Genomic DNA, 23,432 nt, shown 5'->3' with positions numbered 1-23,432 from the left:
TTAACTATATTGAAAGGGTATTACATCATCATTATACTTGCCATTGTAGCCACCAAATGCTTTTCTCTATTGACTAATGTTGAGCAAACATTGAGGCCCTGTTTTCAAGTTATGCTTAATATACTAACATATATTACGTACACTTGATATTCTGGTGCATGACATACCAGATATTCATGTATATGACATAACAGCAATGTAGACTTTCTGAAATAAAATTTAACTACATCAAAATATGGTCCTTCTATGTACAAATTGGGAGCACATACCAAGGATGGATGCTTGGGATTGTTCCACAAAAGGATCTCTATTTTTCAATTTTTAGTTCTATTAATGTTTATACTACATTCAACTCAACTTAGCAAAAGCAATGCTACTAGTAAGATGAACTAGGAACACAATACAAAATATAGACAAGCTAGAAAAAGTTTTGGATTGAACAAATCATTTATTTCCCTCTTACCTTATAAGGTTAGTTCAATAGGAGCTGGTAAAATTTTAGATTATGGTTCTGGCTTTGTTAGTAGTCCATTATAAAGTTTATTCCAATGACATGCATCAAAATAGAAGACCAAGAAACCTCTTTCCCTGAATACTCTTGTCATATAAAAGGAGCAATAACCAGCTCTGTTTGGGTATCCATTAACAAAATATTTTATAGGGTTCCACTTTGTTCCATAATGAGAGAAGTGAGAGCAGTGCTTTCTAGAGGTATACTTCCTTTAGGTTGGATGAAATGAAGTTTTGACAAGAACACTAGAAGAAATTTGGGCCAAGTCAGGATACAAGGATTTTCAAGGATCATTTAGGCTGACTCTAAACCAGCAGGGATAGGCGTTGCAAGTAGAGATAAGGCCTTTGCCTCTACATGGACGTGAACTTCATGTGGACTCCAAATTCCATGAATCAAGAGGTTACTTTCCTAGCAAAAGAGGCACATTGCATCCACCCTCCTTAGTTGTATTTATCGTTGAAGTGGTTAAAGTTATTTCCCATTATCCCTTCCTTTTTCTCTTTTCTCTCTTGTTAGATGCTAATGCTATCCTCTCTTACACTTGATATCAGAAGTGGATCTTCTTATTAGCTGAATTAAATTATTTTATGTTCTATTATTGTGTCAAGGTTTGCAAAGACAGAAACATATTATATACTCCAATGAAGATTACATAGAAAGTTTGCCAAACAGTGATTTTTTTGAAGAACAAATATTTTAGTAGCTAATCCAATAAAAATAAAAATAAAACAACAAAAACAAAATGCCTTCTCATAGTCCTGCTTTTCATAAGTTCTTTAACAAGACAAAACCTTACTGAATTGACCTTAGCCCACAAATCAGTCTCACTCCAAACCTAAAATCAAAGAAAATGAATAAATACAAATGCCATCAATAAAATTAGCTAAATAGAATGGTTACTAATTCACCACCCTTTGATAAGCACTCAAGTTCATGTTTGGCTCCATCAGATGCCCAACAATCCTGTCTGCTGTTCCTTTCTTTGACCTTCCAAACCAATCAATGCACTATATATTAGCTTCTTGATTTTCAGTTTGGGTTATGAATGAGACGCTTAATATTTAGACAGAATCTTGGTGTATAATAGTAATTATAAGTTATTATAACTAGAGAACAGAGGAAAGAAAACACCAACATCTCACTTGGGCATTGAATGGGTTGTGACTTGTGAGAGGATAAGAGAAACCAACTAAATGGATGTTTGCACGAACCAAATGTGGAAATGCTAGGAACTGTATAGCATTCCGATCCCTATTCCCATGTTTCCTTGAGCTACACATGGGCTTAAGTTCAATGTTTACATATTTATAATGTATGTCTCTATCCTGTCTGCTGTATAATGCTTTATATCTTAAACTTGAATATGTATGTGTTTTTTTTTTTTTTTTGGATAGGTAAAGAGTAATATTAATAAAAAACATCAAGAAATAGTATGTGCTTGATTCCCTACTACCGTAGTTCTGTCACATTTGTCCCTACACTCTTACTTGGCTTGGATCATTCCTTTCCAGAGGCTCAGAGTTCCCAAATGGAGCTCAACCTGAGTCTGAGTTAAGAATGCTGTTGGTCTATGTTTCACATGGCCCACAATTCCATTGATAGTTTCACTCAACACCCCATTCTCCAGGAAGTATATAAACATCCTTTTGAATAAAGAAAGGAATAGATTTCTATATCCAACCTTCAGGTTCCTTTCTCAAACAGAATCTACCATTTTCAGCCAACATCTTGTTTCTCCAACCATTAGCCACCCACAAAAGAAGCATGCCTGTCTTTGTCAACCAGGATACTGAAGACACCTAGTTCTCTTGAAATCTTGAGACCTTCAAGTAAATTAAGAATCTCTGCCTCATTAAATAGCCCCAAATCCACTCCCTTGGAGAAAACTTCGAAAATCCTGTATCTATGATCTGTATGCATCGGTTAATATCCTTCTTACTGGACTGCCTAAGGAAAATCATTGAAATTGGGCTCCAAATTGGGCTTCACTCTGCCAACAGGTGGAGGAATCTACTCCCCTATATATGCATAACTCTCCTAACTGGAAAGAAGACCAATCTTCAATCTCACATATAGTGCCAAAGAGGGCTCCAAAAACTCCTTCAGCAAATGTGAGACATCAGTTATTATGCCACAGTTCAGCCACAGATTTCTGTGTCCTCAAAGATTCTAGCATCCACTTCCAATCAAATAATACGTGAGTTCATTAGGATAACCCCACACCAACCCCCCAACCACCAACAATACATTGGCCTCACTCCCTCAACCCGTTAAAATCTTGGAAAAAGATAGCCATTATATTTGAAATAGCTCTATGGTTAGTAAGGCTAAGGTTGCAATTCAAAACAATCTTTGTCAGAATTCAAAAGCATAGGGGTTATGGAGGAAAAAAGTGGTCTACACATTGCCATTCCCAACAACAAAACACAATAATCAGGCCACAATCAAGCAAAGGTATGTAATTCTGGAGAAGTTTTGGAATTCCAAATCTTGGGGGAAGGGAGGAGGGGAAGTTATGAGAATTCCAAACCTTGGTGGAAGGGAGAAGGCGAATCACCTTCCTAGAGAGCTTAGAAGAAAGATTTAGAGGGAAAAACCCCCCTAGACTTCCAATTTCTGCATCTATAACCATACTTGAGTAACTATATTCTTTTAGTAGCAACTCCTATCAGGGAAAAAAAATTATATAATCATACAGCCAAAAATATGGTAAGACACCATTTCTAACTAATTCAGGTTGGTTAAACAAAACCATTCTTGTCACTCCATTCTATCAACAATTGTAGTTTTTGTCACAAGGCTCACTACCTTAACCGAAGTTTTCTCCTTCTGTCCTCAACCTCTTTTAACTTAAATCAAATTAATCCTCCTCACTAATGCAGTTAATGATCATAGTTGGATATGTTCAACTTAAATCAACTTATTTCAAGCATATAACCAACAGTTTTCAAGCATCTATTTTTCCGCTAATTAAGCACTCACTAGTCTATATGATCAATAGAAATCAAGCAGAGCAAAAATCTACCAGGAGGAATTAAGAACAATATTCAAGTAAAGAACTGAAGCAACATTAACAACTTCAACATGGTAATGAAAATTTTACTTTACATTAACGACATTAACATTTCACATTTTGACTTCAACATTCAGCACTACATGGAAAAAAAGAAGTTTTCACAGTCATTCTATTATATACAGTAGGGTTTATATTTGGACTTGAATGGTCAGCCTAACTGAGAAAATAACCACAGATTAAAGACCTAAAACATAGCACCACTATCAAAGGACCCACAAACATTGTTACATTTCCGGGTGTTGTAGTTGCTGGATTCTTTCCAAAACATTTTCTCTAAGCTTCAGCAATGACTCCTTGCATGCTTGGAGTTGATCCAGATCAGCAATGCGGCTCAAATCTGCTTCCCACCACAGAGGTTGGGATTTGGATTCTGGGACTTGACCTCCCTGAAAAGAAGCAATCGTCTCATCAAAGTTTCCACCAGAAGAGGAGATGAAAGGGTTCCCGGTGGGTTGGGAGCTCAAATCTGTTTCCCACCACAGAGGTTGGGATGTGGATTCTGGGACTTGACCTCCCTGAGAAGAAGCAATCGTCTCATCAAAGTTTCCACCAGAAGAGGAGGTGAAAGGGTTCCCGGTGGGTTGGGAGCTCAAGTCTGTTTCCCACCACAGAGGTTGGGATGTGAATTCTGGGACTTGATCTCCGAGAAAAGAATCAAACGTCTCATCAAAGTTTCCACCAGAAGAGGAGGTGCAAGGGTTCCCGGTGGATTGGGAGCTCAAATCTGTTTCCCACCACAGAGGTTGGGATGTGGATTCTGGGACTTGATCTCCCTGAAAAGAAGCAATCGTCTCATCAAAGTTTCCACCAGAAGAGGAGATGAAAGGGTTCCCGGTGGGTTGGGAGCTCAAATCTGTTTCCCACCACAGAGGTTGGGATGTGGATTCTGAGACTTGACCTCCCTGAGAAGAAGCAATCGTCTCATCAAAGTTTCCACCAGAAGAGGAGGTGAAAGGGTTCTCGGTGGGTTGGGAGCTCAAATCTGTTTCCCACCACAGAGGTTGGGATGTGGATTCTGGGACTTGACCTCCCTGAAAAGAAGCAATCGTCTCATCAAAGTTTCCACCAGAAGAGGAGGTGAAAGGGTTCCCGGTGGGTTGGGAACTCAAATTTGTTTCCCACCACAGAGGTTGGGATGTGAATTCTGGGACTTGATCTCCGAGAAAAGAATCAAACGTCTCATCAAAGTTTCCATCAGAAGAGGAGGTGCAAGGGTTCCCGGTGGGTTGGGAGCTCAAATCTGTTTCCCACCACAGAGGTTGGGATGTGGATTCTGGGACTTGACCTCCCTGAAAAGAAGCAATCGTCTCATCAAAGTTTCCACCAGAAGAGAAGGTGAAAGGCTTCCCAGCGGGTGAGAAGACAAGCACAGCAATAGTTGCCCCGGACAGTTGTGAAAGTTGCTGGGCTTTCTTGAACAATCCAGCTCGCCGTTTGCTGAAAGTCACCATCAAACGGTCCTTGGATTCAATCTTTTTAATCTCGATTTTCCTTCTCCCCATTTCAATTGAAAAAATTGATATGGGACAGTGAATAGATAGTAGATCTTAGTTGAAGATGAGGGAGAGATTGAATGGATTTTGAAAGGGTGGAGGCAGAAACAAGAGAACAGAACGTCAGAAACAGAGAACACAACGTTGAAGAAATTGACCTGGGACAGGGAGCAGATGGGTGATCTCTGAAGATGAGGGAGAGACTGAAGGATTTTATAAGGGTGGTTTCGAACGTTGGAGGGAGACAGGAGAGCAGAGTGAACGGCAATTCAAGATTGAAACGTTGGAGGGCGACAGGGAGCAGATGGTTGATCTCTGAAGATGAGGGAGAGACTGAAGGATTTTATAAGGGTGGTTTCGAATGTTGGATGGAGAGCAGAATGAACGGCAATTCAAGATTGAAACGTTGGAGGGCGACAGAGGATAACGGCAATTCAAAGATTTAGGTTTTGGAGGGAGACAGTTAGAGGGAAAGAATTGATGACCGTTGGGTGTCAATTCAAGATTGAAACGTTGGAGGGCGACAGAGGATAACAGCAATTCAAAATTTAGGTTTTGGAGGGAGACATTTAGGAGGGAAAGAATTGATGACCGTTGTAACAAAAAAAAAAAAATTTGAGCTGCTGTTGAGGGGATTCGAACCCCCAGCAAAAGGCTTGATATGCAGCAAAGGCACCACTAGGGCAAACTTACCTTTCAATGTAAGTTATACACTAAAAATATATACATCAAAATTTAGGCAAAATATTAAAAAAACACTTTAAAGAACAAATTAATTATTATAATTAAATGAAATTTTTTCATTTAATTCATTAGTAAAAATATATCATAATTTTCTTCATAGTGTTTTTAATATTATTAATATATTAATTAAATATTAAAATTTTATATATTTATCATAATTTATTTTATAGTGTATCATAATTTTAATATTAAATATATTTTAAAATTAAACATATTATAATCAAATATCACAATATTATCATCAAATAATATTTTATATAATTTAATAACCAATGTGCACTTATCAAATTTATATTTTTTATTGACACGTATAATATTATATATATATATATATATATATATATGAAAAAAAAAAAAAAGGAAATGCATGGGGGTATGGAGGATGGTCGTGTATACATGGTTCTTATGCATGTGGGTATGTAAGGATTTGGGACTTTAATGGAGGCTTTGGAGGGAGTTTGGGTGGCCATGCATGGTGTAGGGAAATGGGTAGTGAAGGAAGCAGGTTTACAGGGTATTGAAGGAAATGGGTTTGGCGGTTGAATGGAAGGTGGAGATGTGGGGCATGGTGACGGATATGATGATGGGGATGATGGAGTGTGAAAGTTAAAATAGGGAAACGTGGGTATGAATATCGGAAGATGGAAATGTGGGTATGGTGGGTTTAAGAAGATGTGAAGGGTGATGAGAGATAAATTGTGGGCGACGAGTATGAAGAATGGAGAAATGAAGGTGGCTTCAACAGCATTTACATTTACATGATACCCAACACTCCAAAAAAAATACCATAAACAGAGAAAAACCAGCAACACAAGTGCATGAATGATGCAGAAATCAACAGAGACACTAAGCAAAATAACACCCAAAATGAGGAAATACACAGCTCATAGTGAACGTACCTGGAGTGTCTCCTTGATCCAGATTTTCTCCTCAAGCTCTCCAATTTTTCTCCGAACCCTTAGCCTTAAAAAACTTTCCCCCTTCCCTCTTCGTTTTTTTTTTTTTTTTTCTCGTTTTCTCTAGCTGGTTTTCTTCTAGTTGGCTTTCTTCTCCACCAAACTGCTACCAGCTCTTTGATCTTGATCAGAGACGTGTTTCCCCCAACTCCCTGCTCCTGCCATCACCTTCTAAAGCTCCAACTACCGTCATGGCAATGGTCACATCCTCCCCCACATGTCCCATGTTGCTCGTCCATCTCCGAAGTCGACCCCCACCTTAACATGAGATTTTCATCTTTTCCTTAGGTGGCCCAAAACAAAATAAAAGTCATTGGTTTTTTAAGGGGTCTACACTTGTTTTGAAGAAAGAATTTGTATTGTTTTTAAAAACAATGTCTTACTTTTATTTTATAAAAGTTTTATAAATTTAATTTATAATAATATGAAATTAAATTAAATTTTATAAATAATAAATTAAGTTTTTTATTATATATGCACACATTTAGTACTCAATTTTAAACATAATATTTTAGAATGTTTTGATTTGATTTACAGTTAATTGAATCGATTTTTTTAATGGAAATTATTCTTAAAAATTAAAGGATTTATTAAAGAATTTAAATTATTAATTATATCTTACTTAATTTTTAATCTATTTACCTAATGAGAATATATATATATATATATATAGTTGTGTGTATAGGATATATAGTAAAGTCATTACTTATGATATATAAATTTTTCATTTATTATTATTTTTTTTATTGATTAGATTTATTTTTTAGTTCTAAATTATTTTTAAAAATTGTTAAACTCATTAATAAATTCAATAAAAAATGTCACTTGATTTGAAGTTCATTTTTGTGGTAAGAAAAATTATAAAAGCATAATTATGTGCAGAAAAGAAACAATATAGTAATTATAAACCAATTTTTATCCATAAATTTATGGTATTCATAAGTTTATTATTTGAGTTTTAAATTATTTTAAAAAATTATTAGACTTGTTGATGAATCTAACACATTAAGCCTTATTTAATTTGGAGTTCATTTGCCTATAGAAAAAAATTGGGAAATAATAATTTTATATAAAAGAGAAACAATAAAGCTATTTTAAACCAATTTTAATTCATAAATTTTTTATACTAATGAATTTATTATTTAAGTTTTAAATTATTTTTAAAAATTAATAAACTTGTTAACAAATCCAACACATTAAGTTTTGTTTAATTTGGAATTAATTTGTATAGCGAAAAAAAAAAGTTAAAAAATAACGATTCTATGTAGAAGATAAATAATAAAGTGTGTATGTTTTTCTATTGTCTTTAAAAACTAGTGAAAACAACTTTCACTTGTTCTCTAAAAGTTGTTCTCTATTTCACTTTTTTTTTAAAAACTAAAAACAAAGAACAATAACCAAAGAGTGTTATGAGTTTTTAAAAATTGTTTTCTATTTTTAAAAACAAGAAACTGTTTTTAAAAACTCCGCCAAGCATGCTTTTAAGATACCTCTAAAATTATGTTACAAATTCAAAAACTCCCTCCAAAAGATCTAAAAAGGTGGCTCAAGAGTTAGTGACAATTGAGTAATAGGTGGACCACCATGGAGTGTAATGAATGGCTAAGAAAAAAGAAATCCTAAGTGCATGCCACATGAAAATGCGAAGTGAAAGGAATGAAATATGATGAATAATATGTGCTATAAGGATAAATTGAAGGGTCTACAACAAGGCTATATATAACATGTTGTACAACAATACAAGAAAAATAATGGAAAGAGAATAAAAGTCAATAATAATTCTAAACCTACAAGGTGAAAGGTACGAAATATGATTAATAACATGTGTTATGAGGACAAAATGGAAGGTCGATAATAAGGCTATAAATAGCTTGTTGTACAACAATACAAGAAAAAAATGAGAAGAGAATAAAAGGTAATAATAGTTTTAGGCTTACAATTTAAAATTAATTATTGGATATTAGAATTGATAGTGGGTTTAGAATCCTAAATCTCATCCAAATCTTTAATGTAAACTTTATAGATTTTGCACTTACCATGGAATACTCGGAAGAAGACTTACATGGAGGAGTAGAAGACAATGGTGGTGTTTACACGATGGTATAGTGGGTGACTTGTGTTGATACTAGGTCAACTGAAGATAGATTTCTTCCTCGGTTGTGGCAATGAAAGTTCCAATCCAAAAACTAGAGACTGGGCTAGCTTCTTCCTTGCATAAAAGATGTCCAGATGGGTGGTCCAGACACGCCATTCGAAGCTCAAGTTAGGCACGAATGAATATAAACCTTTTGAGATGAGATATATGGGAGCCTATTTTTTGTGTCGCATACCTGAGTTATGTTTCAGGGGGTTTTTATAGTGCTCAAATGGGGAAAACACTATAGTGTTGAGCTAACGCCTTGACCTAAACTACAATGATGGTTGATCGGTACGTGATAGAGCAATCATTGTAGTTTAGGGTGACTGGTGGCTGTGTCAGACGACACGTCATGATGCAGCTTGCTGCTAATTCAACCCATTGAAGGTATGAGATAAGATGTGATGGTCCACTGATGCAGGCGTAGGGATGAGGGAAGGTCCCATCAGTCACCTCTGTGTCAGATGGTCATCGCTTCACGTATCAGGGAGGATTTGGGGCTAGCAGGAAGATATTGTCCCCTCAGTGAACTCAGGTGGTCCAGATAGAACGTTTCTGAGTACTTCAATGGTTGTCCGGGTAGTAATGAAGAGAGTGACACGTGGTTCAACAAAGGTACTGCCATGTGGTCAGACGCGTGGAGGTGCACATAGACACATGGGAGGAGGCCCCCACAACTTGGTAGTGTGAAGTATGAACACTATGGATATGTTGGGAGCTTGTACGATTTTTTACCTGTATTTTCATGGGAAAATGAAGATGGAATTTAATCACATTATTTTTATTCTTGCATATACATTACAAGTATACTCAGGCTAGATTGGGTTGTCCAAAGGCATTAGGCTAAGCCGAACTCGAATTTAAATGAGGCTGAGAAAAATAAACCTAGATTTAATCCAAGTTACATAAAAGGGTGACCAAATCCTTCCAAAGATCAAATTGGATGAAGCTAGCTAGATCAATTTGTAGTCCTAAAATCACATCTAAATTTAGTTAAGACCAATCATCCTCCTAAATCATGAATTTAGAAGACTTGGGCTTAAAACCTCGATATCAAAATGTATCTCTAATTTATTTTAAATAATAATAATAATAATAATTGTAAGTAATGGGTTGTAAATTAAAAGGATTTATGATCTAGATTTTGGTGCTATTAGACTATATATATATATATATATATATATTTTCCAGCTAGTTGGTCCTAATTATTCATGGCACAATTAAAGACCATAATGCTATGTTTAATTTTAGGAAAATACTAAAGAAAAAAAAAACTATTAAGAATTTTCATATTTGGTTTTATTATGTAAAATACAAAAGAGAATAAAATATAATTAAAATTAATTACAAATTTATGTACTTTTAAATTATTTAATCTTAATAGAAAATTATTAAAATAAATTAAATAAATTTAAAGTGACACATAAAAATAATTTATTAACTTTAAATATATTTATATTTTTTCTTACTTTTTCTTTCTTTTATACATTTCCTCTCTAGTTTCTTTCCCTCGGCTTTCCCTCAAATTCTCCCCAAACCAAATATACCCTCAAATGGATAAAAACTCTAAAATGGATGGATAAATGACATAAAAATATTTGGTTTAGTAAATTTTATTATTTAAAAATTAGCATAAAATGCAATGTGTTCCATATCTTTATACCATAAAAGCCATAATGTAACTTTTTTACCTCCTTTATCCATATTTTGTTTAAATATTTACCAAAAAAAAAAAAATTATAGCGGACTTTTTATTTAATGTTGTTTAGTAATTTTTATTAGTGATTATTAAGATTAATTAAAATTAGTTTATTTAATAAAAAATTCATTTGGAAAGTATTTCCATATTTACATCTTCTATTATTTGATAATTTTATTTAATAATAATTTTTAATAAAAATTAAATAAAATTATTTTTATTTCATATTACATTTTTATGGTAGAATATTAATATTATTTACTAAACTTAATTAGTAATATTTTAAAAATAATTAAGAGTTTAAAATTTAAGAAAATAATTTTTTTTTATTAATTTAAATTCACACGTAACTTTAAAACTAAAATACTCATTATAAAATAGGTCTAAATTAATAATCTTGTTATTTAATTATAAATTGTATTGTTCCATATACTTTTATAATTATTCTTTTTTTAAAAAAAAAAACTAATTTCTTTTTTACAAATTATTTTTTTTATAGTTTTTATTAAATAAATTTTAAAAATTAATTTAGTATAAACTTTATTAAATAACCATTCACGTGCTTTGCACGTGGAGTAAACCTAGTAGTCGTATAAATGTGGGAACCGGGAACCAAACAGATGATGTATACTCCAGCCCAATCCGAAATCAATTTCAAATGAATCAGATCTATAATCTGTTCAAGCCCAGTCTAAGAATTTAGCAGGCTTGGGCTGGCCCAAACAACTAAAACCTTGATCTAAATTAAAATACATCCATACCCAATTGTACATGGATGGTGTTTGAAACCATATGACTTGGGCCACATTAGTGAAGCCCAGGAAAGCTGATTATGGGCCGCTTCAGTCCATAAAGGAGAAAAGAAGCCTAAATAAGCCTAAATTATTTGGGCCCATACAAGTAAAGTCCTCTCCTGCTCCAACAAACTTTCAACAAGAAGGATGATCAAATGTAATGATTTTCACTGGAACAAGGAAGTTTTAGAACATCTGATTTTCCTTTTCAAGTTTTTCGTATTTTTTCCTTTTCTTTCTATCTTCATCAGAATTAAAGGATAAGAGCCTCTTTCGTCGTGTGATTTAAAAACAGTTTTCTGTTTATAAAAACATAAAACAGTTTTTAAAAATTTCTATTACTGTTTAACAATTATTCTTTAAAAACAATTTTAAAAAACAAAATGAAATAGATAACAATTTTTAAAAAATAAGTAAAAATTGTTTTCACTAATTTTTAAAAACAAAAAGAAAATATGAGTTTGTGTAGACGTATTTTCTTAAACTTATTTTTAAAAATAAATTTAACAAAAACATGGTCAAACGGGGTCTTGAAATTCTCTTTATTTTTTATTAATTTTATTTTTCTTATTAATTCTAAGATCCAATTAGAGAGTTTGAAATTTTCAATGAGGTTAGTCGGTACCATTCTAAAAAATAATTTTTGAACAATTTTTAAAAGTAGTTTTTCATTTTTTTCAAGATTAAAATTTTATTTAAAAGCTTAAGTATGGTAATTATTCTTCATTAATGTCTTGTGCACTTTTCTATAATATATATATTTTTAAATATTTTTTGTGTTTTCGATTATTTCTCATTATACTATAAAAATATTATTGAAAAAACCTTTTTTTTTTCAAAATAAATTCTTCAAAAATTGTTTTGTCCTTAAAAGAAAAAAATATATATTCAACCGAAGTTTCCAAATATATCCTAAATAAGGTGAATTAGTTAAAAAAAAAAAAAAAAAAAGTTGTTTATCTCCTAAAATATGACAAAGTTTTAGAAGATGTCATGATGACTCATTCACTTTGAAAATACTAGAATTGTTCACTTCAGAAAATATGACAAAGTTCATGGAATATGTCACATAACGACATAATGTCATAATGACCCATTCACTTTAATATTCTCAACTTTGATAAATAAGATGGAATAGTAAAATTGTTCGCTTTAGAAAATATAGCGAAGCTCTTGGAATAGGTCAATACATAATGAGCAAATTATCAATATATTTACATGTGCCCTGAAAGACAAAATTGATTTTCCTTCAACCCAACAATAACTTACCATTTGATTGTTAAAAATTTAATATTATATTTAAAATTGGATGCAAACAATAATTATGTCTTTATAAATTGTCTAGTTAAGTTGATAGTTTTATTACAAATCTGGAATTAAACATATGTGAGTTTATATTTACAATTTTAAATTAGTGGGAGACATTTTTTTCTAATTGAGATTATTTTGTTCCTTTTGCCTAAGGTTCCCTTTATCCAAGTGCTATAATTTTGAATCCAAAAATAATTTATCATAATGTTTGAAAATCTTGTAAGGAAATTGAAATTTATTATAATTTAAAAAATTGCAAAAAATAAAAAAAAAAAGTATTGCAAGAAGAAAGGTTGATCCAAAAATTGCAAAATTTTGAACATGATTCCAAAAATTGCACAAAAGAAAAAAAAATTTTAAAATATTTTATTGGACAATTTCTCTAATTTAAAAGAGTCCACTTCTAAACACCTACTATAAAAAGATTTTAAGTATGAAAATATTATCACCCCTATTCGTACATGACCAATAATGTCCTTACCAACTAGCTTCCTCTAAGCGAACAGGGAGCGTTCTTACAATAAGATAAGTCCGGATAGGTTTTTTAAGCACACTCTTCCGAAACTTAAGTTGGTTTTTGAAAGAGATGGATTATAGTGTTTTTAGGAAACTTTTTTCATACTTGAGTTTCAATGTCTATTCTAACAGAGTTGTAACATTTCACAAACCTTTTTAACACTTTAAATGCTAATAATTAGGTCAATGAATAACAGTTTATGAGCTTAAAGTTAGGCATTTATGTTCATGATTGCTCCTAACGTAATGATTTTAAACATTTATTACTTGCATAATGAATATAAGCATCGCCCAATAATCCTTTGTCTGTTTGAGACTTGAATGGGAAAGGGATTTGAAATTGCATGGATGCGGGATCCCACAACACCCCAAAATCGTATGTGAATTTAAAACCAACTATAGAAGTTAAATTTTTCAAAGCACCACCTGTGCAAGACCTCTAGCAGTTAGCAGTTTCAAATTTCAAGTAACAATTACTTGTGTCTGTTTTCTCTATAATTTGATTCCTCAAAGTAACTGTTTTACTGTGGATCTCTTCCCTTTAGAAGGGACCAAGGAAATGTTATGCTGTACTTGGGAACTCATCGTCCCCTTTTTACTCCAAAAGGCACAGCACAACTTTCAATAACTCTGTTTTATTTTTACCTTTATGCTTGATTTTTCATAAAGACTATGTTTCTTTTCTGAAAAATTTATGAAAATAGAGAGGAGCTCATTTCATATATTTTTCTAATATTGAGAGTTAACTCAAAAAATTTCTAATATTTTCTTAGCAATCATGTATAATTAAAAATCCTAATTACTATCACATTCTTAATTTTCTACTAATTATGTAATTAATAATTGTAAAAAAAGTTATTATGATAATAATTTATGATATTTTGGGGTGTTTAGAAAAATAATAAATTATTATTATTTAAATAAAAATAAAAATATAATAATCAATTTTATATATATTTTAATATATAAAATAAATAGATTTAATATTTAACCGCATTCAAATATTAAGAAAAACAAACAATTTAATAGTTAATCGTCTAACACTTAATGACATTAAATTTTGTTTAAAATTAAGCCAAATTCACATTTATTCAAGTTTTAGACAAAAAAATACAAATGCAAAAATACGAAGGGAAAAAAGCATGAGGCTATTTATTCACGTTTATTATGAGATTATGTTTACTTCTCAAAAGTACAAAAGAAAAAAATTCCTTATAAAAGTGATTTTCTCATATTTGATAATTAGAGAAATACGAAAGAAAATCAAATATAATTAAAAAGATTCTTTTATTATAGCCAACTTAAGTCTAAGTACTTTTTACCTTGTTTAATTCTTTTATACATTAACCTTGTTTGTTTGTTCCTTGATCTTACAATATCTCTACTATCAATTTAACAAATTAAATTTCATCATATACTCTCAATGGTTGTGATCTTAAGTTCCATATGTACTGAATCAATATCCTAAATTTTTCTTAATTAAAATTACTTAAAACTTATGTGGGATTGAAATATGTATTCTATTATTGAGATTAATTTATTAATTTTAAATTTTGAACTTATTTTTCAAAATTAATTAGAATTGTTGATTGTAATGGAAATTTAGATGAATATGAATTATATTTAGAGTTCTAATTAAAATGACAACTATTAGTTTATTTTGACTTTATTGTATGCTAAAAGATTGAATTTTAAAAATTTATAGTAAATTCATTTTTAATAAAAAGTTTATGATTTTTAGTATTATTTATTTTTATTTTTTATAAGCAATCTACTAAAGGTTATGAAAATGAATTTTATTAAGAATCAAATGGATTATAAGGCAAGAATAGTGATTGTATATGTGTGGACCCCGCATTTCGGCTCATGCGTTTCCCACTCAATAGCGAACTCGATTTTTGTTAGAAAAATGATTTTATTTGATTAAGAAAAAATGACTTGGAGTCGCCACTTATTTTTGTTTTATTTTTAAAGGGTAAACAAAATAAGAAAGAAAAACACTAAGTGTGACTCCTTATTTTGAAAAAGGCGGTCTGCGAAAAACTGGGTCGGGTTCGGGGGTCAGGTTACTTATCGGGAAGGTACGGTAAGGACCGTAGCACCCTTCTAAGTCCCTCAAGTCGGGTCTCTACTAATAAAATGAAGCAATCATGGCAATTGATGAGGGAATCAATGAATACTCAGAGTGATCATGCACATGTGAGAATCTAAACATGCGTACAGAAAATGACCCAAGCGGGTGTGGATGCGTACCTGGGCAGTGATCCATAAAGCGCTATCAAGAAGTGAGGTTAGCGCACAATTAAGGAATAATTTCGAGCATGTCATAGAGCAGAATAAAATCGATCATACATGACAATTAAATTAAACAAACAATCAATCAATCATGAGGAAAACACATATGTTGGGCCCCCACCAAAGCCCATTTATTTTGCATGAATTAATATCACGGGTTCCATTATTCCGGAATTATGAAAAATTCATTCATGCCTATTAAAATTAAGAGGAGCAAAAGATTGTTTGAAAACCAGAATGGAATTAAAACTATTTGAGAAAAAATTGGATTTTTGAAATTTATTTGAAATTTGGAGTCTTAGAGATTATTTGAAAATTGGAGTTTTAGAAATTATTTGAAAGTTAGATTTTTAGAAATTAAATATAAAAATGAGAATTTTAGAAATTAAACTTGAAAGGAATTGGAATTTCAGAGAGCTAAATTTGGGAATCGGAATTTTGAAAAAAAATTATTTAAGGACGGAATTTTAATAAACAAATAAGTGGATAAATAAAGGAATGGAATAATAATAATAATGAAATAATAAAGATTAAGTAAATAATTGCGAAAAATAGAACTTTAGAGATTGAAGATTGAATTTAGAGATTGAAATTTTGAGAAATTATTTGGAGATGAGATTTTAAATATATGAATAAGTGAATAAATAAATGAACGGGATAATAATAGTAACAAAAGTCATCATTAAACAGCCGAATGTGAATAGTGAAATTTTTGAGGTTGAAAATTAAATTCAGGAGTCAGATTTTCAAGAATTGAACTTTAATGATTTGAATTTTTAAAATAAATAAATAAATAAATAAATAAATATGGAATAATAATAATAATAACAAAAATAATGTTTAAACGGATGAACATGAATAGTGAGAATTTTGAGATTGAAAATTAAATTCGAAAGTACGATTTTTGAATAATTAAACCATAATGATTTGAATTTTTAAAATAAATAAATAAATGAATATGGAATAATAATAATAACAACAAAAATAATGTTTAAACGAATGAACGTGAATAGTGGAATTTTTTGAGATTGAAAATTTGAAGAGTTATTTAAAGAGATGACTTTTTTTAAAAATGAGTAGATAAATAAATTAACGAAATAATAATGATTAAGTAAATAAATGTGAATACTGGAATTTTGGAAATTAGAATTTTGGAGAATTGTTTAAAAATAAAAGTTTTTCTAAAAAGTAAAAATAAAAAAATGGAGTTTTGAAAATTATTTGAAAATTTGGAGTTTTAAAAATTAAATTTTAAATTTTAAATTTTGGGAATTAAATTTGAGAGAAATTGGAGTTTTGAAAATTAATTTAAAAGAAAGTGAAGTTTGGAAATTAGAGTTTTGAAGATTAAATTGAGAAAATGAAGTTTTGAAAATTAATTTTTAAGGAATTTGGAATTTTGGAAATTAAATTTAAAAATTAAAAATTTGGAAGATTAAATTTGGACATCAAAATGTGAAAGAATTAAAAAAAGGTGAGATTGGTAGTGGGTTGGTAGTGTCGGTGGGGACAATGGAAATTAGAACATGGAGTGCAAGATGGCTTTTCATGTGATGGCTAGCTTTTATGGGTTAAGAAAATAATAATAGATGAATAAGAAAATAAAAAATAAAACAATAAAGAAACACATTTGACTAATGATGAGAACTGGGATGGAGGCTTCTACTGGTGCCCTCATTAAATGCTGCTCCCAAAATCAAAGACAAATTGGAGTTAGCCTTAATGACATTTCATGAGAGAGAAAAGCTTCATGTTCCCACTGTGCAGTCTTGCCGGCATCCCCTCATCGCTGCACAGCTCCGCCAAGAACTCCGGCGGAGATCTTCTTGTTCCTCCACAAAAATACATCAACGCGTTTTCCTTCGCCGAGAACTGTGTTGACCAGCTTCTCCCATCCAAAAAGGCAAAAATCCTTGGCTCTAATGGAAGACGGCGAGAATGGCACCCGCGAGATTATCCAAAAATGATGCTTTCACATTCCTCGAGGATGAATCAATTAAACACAACTTTCATCTAGAGAGAGTTTCCTCCCAATCCCGAAAAAAAAAAAAATCCCATTCCCCTGTTTTTATATATATATATTTTTATTCTCTCACCCAGATACTCTTTTCAAACATCCCCTCTGTAAGACCTTTTTCCTTTCCTTTTTCTTCCATCTTCATTTTCTATTGTTTGGTTTGTTCAGGTGGGGTAGAAAAGAAAAAAAAAATTGGGAATATTTGTAGCATAAATAGGTAGCGAAAATCCCATCTTACAGTCACGTTAACTTGCCTCTCAATATTGAAACATTGAAACCAATATTTTATCTTATGCACCAGTATGCGAAATATCAGTTCTTGGACAAATAATAACATAACAGAATCATGAGAATATGTATAGCGAGATGAAATAAAACATGAAAACTGATTTCGAAAGCATAGCATTCACTAACCTGTTTGTTGTTCACCCTAAAATGGCTCCTAATGGTGTCCTCTGTTTTTTTTCCCCTAGATCAAAATCTCTCTCTGTTCTCCTTTTTCTCAGTCGTTGCCTCTCCTCCTCTCCCTTGGCAAGCCCCAAAAAATACATATCTCTTTCCTCTGTTGGCAGCTTCTCCTCCAAGCCATCCTACTGCCTCTCCCATCAGCCGCACTTCCCTGCCCGAGCCAACCTCCCATCAGCCGCCTGAGAAAAAAAAGAAAAAAAAAAGCAAAGAAACTCTCCCCTGCTTCGCATCCTCTGGGGGGGAGTTCTACAAATATGCCCCTCTTTGGTAGAGTTCACGAGTGCAAGGAATATGAATACTGGAATGAAAAGAAAGTGTGAATAGTGAGTGTAACGAAGTGAACTCTATCGAAGAACAAAAAGAGACCCCCAAAAGGACACTAGTAAAATAAGAACTCACTCAAGCCAACAGATGAACACAAAGGCTCTAACCCTAAAAGAAAAGCGCATCTCAAAACGCCTCTAAGTTTGCACCAAGGATCCACACTCTCTCAAAGATGTCTCCAAAAGTGACCCAAGAGATCAACGTCAAAGATGAGTAACGGTTGAACCACCTTGGAGTACGAGCAAGAATGCGCCCAAAGGGGACTACCCTATGTGGACTACGAGATGAATAGGCGATAATCACAGGATAACGGAGTGAGGAAAAACCGAGGGACAATGTAAAACCATGAAGGCAAGATGCGCAAAGCCAGTGGATATGAACGCCAGGAGTTGTGACTCTGGATGACAAGGCCGACTCTAAACACTAAACTAAGAAAAACGACGGCTCTGGAAGCCAAGCCAAAAAGCTAACTCTAAACGCTAAACTAGAAGATAACAACTCTGAAAACCACTAACTCTAAAAGCTAAACTAGAAAATAACAGCTCTAGAAACCACTAATTCTAAAAGCTAAACTAGGAAATAACAACTCTGGAAGCCACTAATTCTAAAAGCTAAACTAGAAAATAACAACTCTGAAAACCACTAACTCTAAAAGCTAAACTAGAAAATAACAGCTCTGGAAGCCAACAAAAAACTAACTCTAAAAGCTAAACTAGAAAATAACAGCTCTGGAAGCCAAACCAAAAACTAGCCCTAAAAGCTAAACTAGAAAATAACAGCTCTGGAAGCCAACAAAAAACTAACTCTAAAAGCTAAACTAGAAAATAACAGCTTTGGAAACCACTAACTTTAAAAGCTAAACTAGAAAATAACAGCTCTGGAAGCCAACCAAAAACTAACTCTAAAAGCTAAACTAGAAAATAACAACTCTGGAAGCCACTAACTCTAAAAGCTAAACTAGAAAATAACAGCTCTGGAAACCACTAATTCTAAAAGCTAAACTAGGAAATAACAGCTCTGGAAGCCACTAACCCTAAAAGCTAAACTAGAAAGTAATAGCTTTGGAAGCCACTAACTCTAAAAGCTAAACTAGAAAGTAACAGCTCTGGAAGCCTAAACAAGATGACAGCGATGACTCTGGAAACTTAAACAAGACGATAGTGATGGCTCTGGAAGCCTAAACGAGATGATAGAAATGGCTCTGGAAGCCTAAACGAGATGACAGTGATGGCTCTGGAAGCCTAAACGAGATGACAGTGATGGCTCTGGAAGCCTAAACGAGATGATAGAAATGGCTCTGGAAGCCTAAATGAGATGATAGTAATGGCTCTGGAAGCCTAAATGAGACGACAGTGATGACTCTGGAAGCCTAAACGAGATGACAGTGATGGCTCTGGAAGCCTAAATGAGATGACAGTGATGGCTCTGGAAGCCTAAACAAGATGATAGAAATGGCTCTGGAAGCCTAAACAAGATGACAGTAATGGCTCTGGAAGCCAAAACAAGATGACGGTAATGGCTCTGGAAGCCTAAGCAAGATGACAGTAATGGCTCTGGAAGCCTAGACAAGATGACAGTAATGGCTCTAGAAGCCTAAACCGAAAATAGTGATGGCTATGAATGCCAAAACTGAGAAGCGATGATGGCTCTGAACGCCACACTGAAAATAGTGATGATGGCTCTGAACGCCAAACTGAAAATAGTGATGGCTCTGAACGTCAACGAAGATGTGATGATTGCTCTGAACGTCGAAACTGAGGATGCGACTCTGAATGTCGATCTGAAAACCGATGATGGCTCTGAACGCCGAAACTAAAAAGTAATGACGATGACCATGAACGTCAAACTGAGAAGTGATAACGACTCTGAACGTCGAAACCGAGGATGCGACTCTGAATGTCAATCTGAAAACCGATGATGGCTCTAAACGCCGAATTGAAAACACGGTGATGGCTCTGAACGCCGAAACCTAAAAGTGATGATGACTCTGAACGCCGGGGTTGAGAAATGATGATGATGACTCTGAATGTTGATCTGAAAACCGATAATGGCTCTGAACGCCGAAACTGAAAACACAGTGATGGCTCTGAACGCCGAAACTGAAAAGTGATGATGGTGACTCTGAACGTCAAACTGAAAAAATAATAGCTCTAGAAGCCTAATCAAAAAGCTAACTCTAAACACTAAACTAGAAGAATAATGACTCTGGAAGCCAAACAAAAAAAACTAACTCTAAATGATAAACTAAGAAAATAATAATAGCTCTGGAAGCTAAACCAAAGAGCTAACTCTAGACACCAAACTAGAAGAATAATGGCTCTAGAAGCCAAACCAAAAAAATAACTCTAACTGCTAAACTAGAAAATAATAGCTCTGAAAGCCAAACCAAAAAGCTAACTCTAAACACTAAACGATAAGGCCCATAGGTGAAGACCTACGGTGGTGATAAATCTGAAACAAAGGGAGATGCCCTAAGCGAACTGACGGTAGGGGAATGCCCTAAACAAGATGACGGTAGGGGGATGCCCTAAACAAAATGATAGTAGAGGGATGCCCCAAACGTAAATAACAGTGGGGAGATGCCCCAAACGTAAATGACAGTGAGAGGATGCCCCAAACGTAAATGACAGTGGGAGGATGCCCCAAACGTAAATGACAGTGGGGGGATGCCCCAAACGTAAATAACAGTGGGGGGATGCCCCAAACGAAATAACAGTGGGGGAATGCCCCAAACGAAATGACAGTGGGGGGATGCCCCAAACGTAAATGACAGTGTGGGGATGCCCCAAACGTAAATGACAGTGGGGGGATGCCCCAAACGTAAATAACAGTGGGGGGATGCCCCAAACGAAATGACAGTGGGGGGATGCCCCAAACGAAAAGACAGTGGGGGGATGCCCCAAACGTAAATGACAGTGAGGGGATGCCCCAAACGTAAATGACTATGGGGGGATGCCCCAAACGAAAAGACAGTGGGGGGATGCCCCAAACGTAAATGATAGTGGGGGGATGCCCCAAACGAAAAGACAGTGGGGGGATGCCCCAAACGAAAAGACAGTGGGGGGATGCCCCAAACGTAAATGACAGTGGGGGGATGCCCCAAACGAAAAGACAGTGGGGGGATGCCCCAAACGTAAATGATAGTGGGGAGATGCCCCAAACGAAAAGACAGTGGGGGGATGCCCCAAACGTAAATGACAGTGGGGGGATGCCCCAAACGTAAATGATAGTGGGGGGATGCCCCAAACGTAAAGACAGTGGGGGGATGCCCCTAACGAAATGACAATGGGGGGATGCCCCAAACGAAATGATAGTGGGGGGATGCCCCAAACGAAAAGACAGTGGGGGGATGCCCCAAACGTAAATGACAGTGGGAGGATGCCCCAAACGTAAAGATAGTGGCAATAGGGGGATGCCCTATGAAGATCAAGTAGTGAGAGAATCTGCAAATGATCCGATGAACTCAAGGATGGGGGTATGCCCCAGTGTGGCATGCCGCTGCAAATCTCAATCCGCTGGAAATGGCTGAAAGAGACTCTACGAGTCTCGAACGATGCTTCGTTGAGAGCTCATATCGATGAAAAGCTCAGGAATAATGGTCAGTGAGGCGAATACAATATATCTCGATCGAGTGGTGGAAACTATAACGGATATGCGAGAGAACGATCGCCTCCAAGGCTAAATGAAGGCAATATGCCCCAGTATGACATCAGATGTACCCGATCTGTCTTAATGACCTGAGAATAACACCAATGGGACGCATAACAGATCTGATATGTACCCCTCTGGAATGATGACGCGGGAAATCCAGGCACCAGAGACAACTCCATCTAGGAATCACGACTATATCAAAGGGTATGAACCTAGCTGAATGACTCAAGAGAGGCTCCTCGGAGTATCCGGACAAAATGAAATCAAACATCGACCTGGCGTGTATCTCATAACCGTGGATGATCATGTAAATCAGTGGGGATCTATAAATCTCGATCAAGATGGGGAATATGCCCCAATGTGGCATCGAGAATGCAATACGTCGAAAAATCAGATGAGCTCAGGTCATCCATGCCTGGTTAGATGGCTCTCGATAGGCTCCACTAAGGAATCATCGTGAGGATAGCGAATATATCATCATCTCTACATACATCTCGCCAAATAAGGATAAGCACGCGACTCGCTCATGATCTATAAATCTCATCTGAATCGAAATATGCCCTTGTTTGGCATCGAAATGTATGATAGGTCGGAGATCAGATAGCATGGAATCATCTATCCTCGAACCTGTGACCTCTGCGAAGATCCATAAAGATCATCCGAAACGAAATATGCCCCAGTATGGCATCAGGTGCACGACAGGTTCGAAGAACAAATGTCAAGAAAACATCCATCATCGCACATGTGACCTCTATGAAAGTCCGTAAATCTCATCCGAAACAAAAAATATGCCCCAGTATGGGCATCGGATGCATGACAGGTCAGAAATCAAGCGACAAGAAATCATCTGTCATCGAACATGTAACAATGGTCGTCCGAATCCATAACTGAATCATGCACACATATCCAAAATGTACCTCCCAGATGGAGAGGCATGATGGCATCCAAGTGTCGAGAAGTGCGGACCTGGCTGGATGGATCTCAGAGGCTCCGTAAGGTAACGATCATGTCCACGTCTCGATGAGCATCCAGTAAGTGATGATCGCGCAAGTCCGTGAGGATCCATGAACCTCCAAATGAAATGGGATATGCCCCAGTGTGGCACCAGAGGTATGATAGGTCAAAAAAATCAGGTGACATTAAATCAATCATCATCAAACTCACGATCCTGGTAATCCGAACACAACTGAATCAGACCTACACATCAAAGAGGCGACTCCCAGAAGAAGAAGCATGGCGATATCTAAACATCAACCAGATCTCAATCACCTGTCCAAGTAGAGACTGCCGAAGACGACATCTGATCCCATGGCCTCAGGGTGGTCTTAAGACACGGGACGTAACGTAGGCCAAGGTGATAGGGTGATAGAAATGAAAGGAAACTAGGCTCAAATACCCAATGATCAAAACTCATGCCCTCATATATGAAATGCAACA

At 34.6% G+C, this 23,432-nt stretch overlaps 1 protein-coding gene across 1 annotated transcript; it reads right to left on the bottom strand.

Moving 5' to 3' along the window:
• Nucleotides 1-3,647: 3,647 nt before the first annotated feature.
• On the bottom strand, nucleotides 3,648-5,432 carry LOC109122069 (uncharacterized). The gene has a single exon (XM_019218229.2). The coding sequence runs from the start codon at nucleotides 5,090-5,092 to the stop codon at nucleotides 3,815-3,817; it is 1,278 nt and encodes a 425-aa protein (XP_019073774.2). The 5' UTR covers nucleotides 5,093-5,432; the 3' UTR covers nucleotides 3,648-3,814.
• Nucleotides 5,433-23,432: the final 18,000 nt, after the last annotated feature.

This window comes from Vitis vinifera, chromosome 13, assembly GCF_030704535.1.
Source record: "Vitis vinifera cultivar Pinot Noir 40024 chromosome 13, ASM3070453v1".
Classification (NCBI taxonomy): domain Eukaryota; kingdom Viridiplantae; phylum Streptophyta; class Magnoliopsida; order Vitales; family Vitaceae; genus Vitis; species Vitis vinifera.
This window is presented reverse-complemented; position numbering and strand designations above follow the sequence as displayed.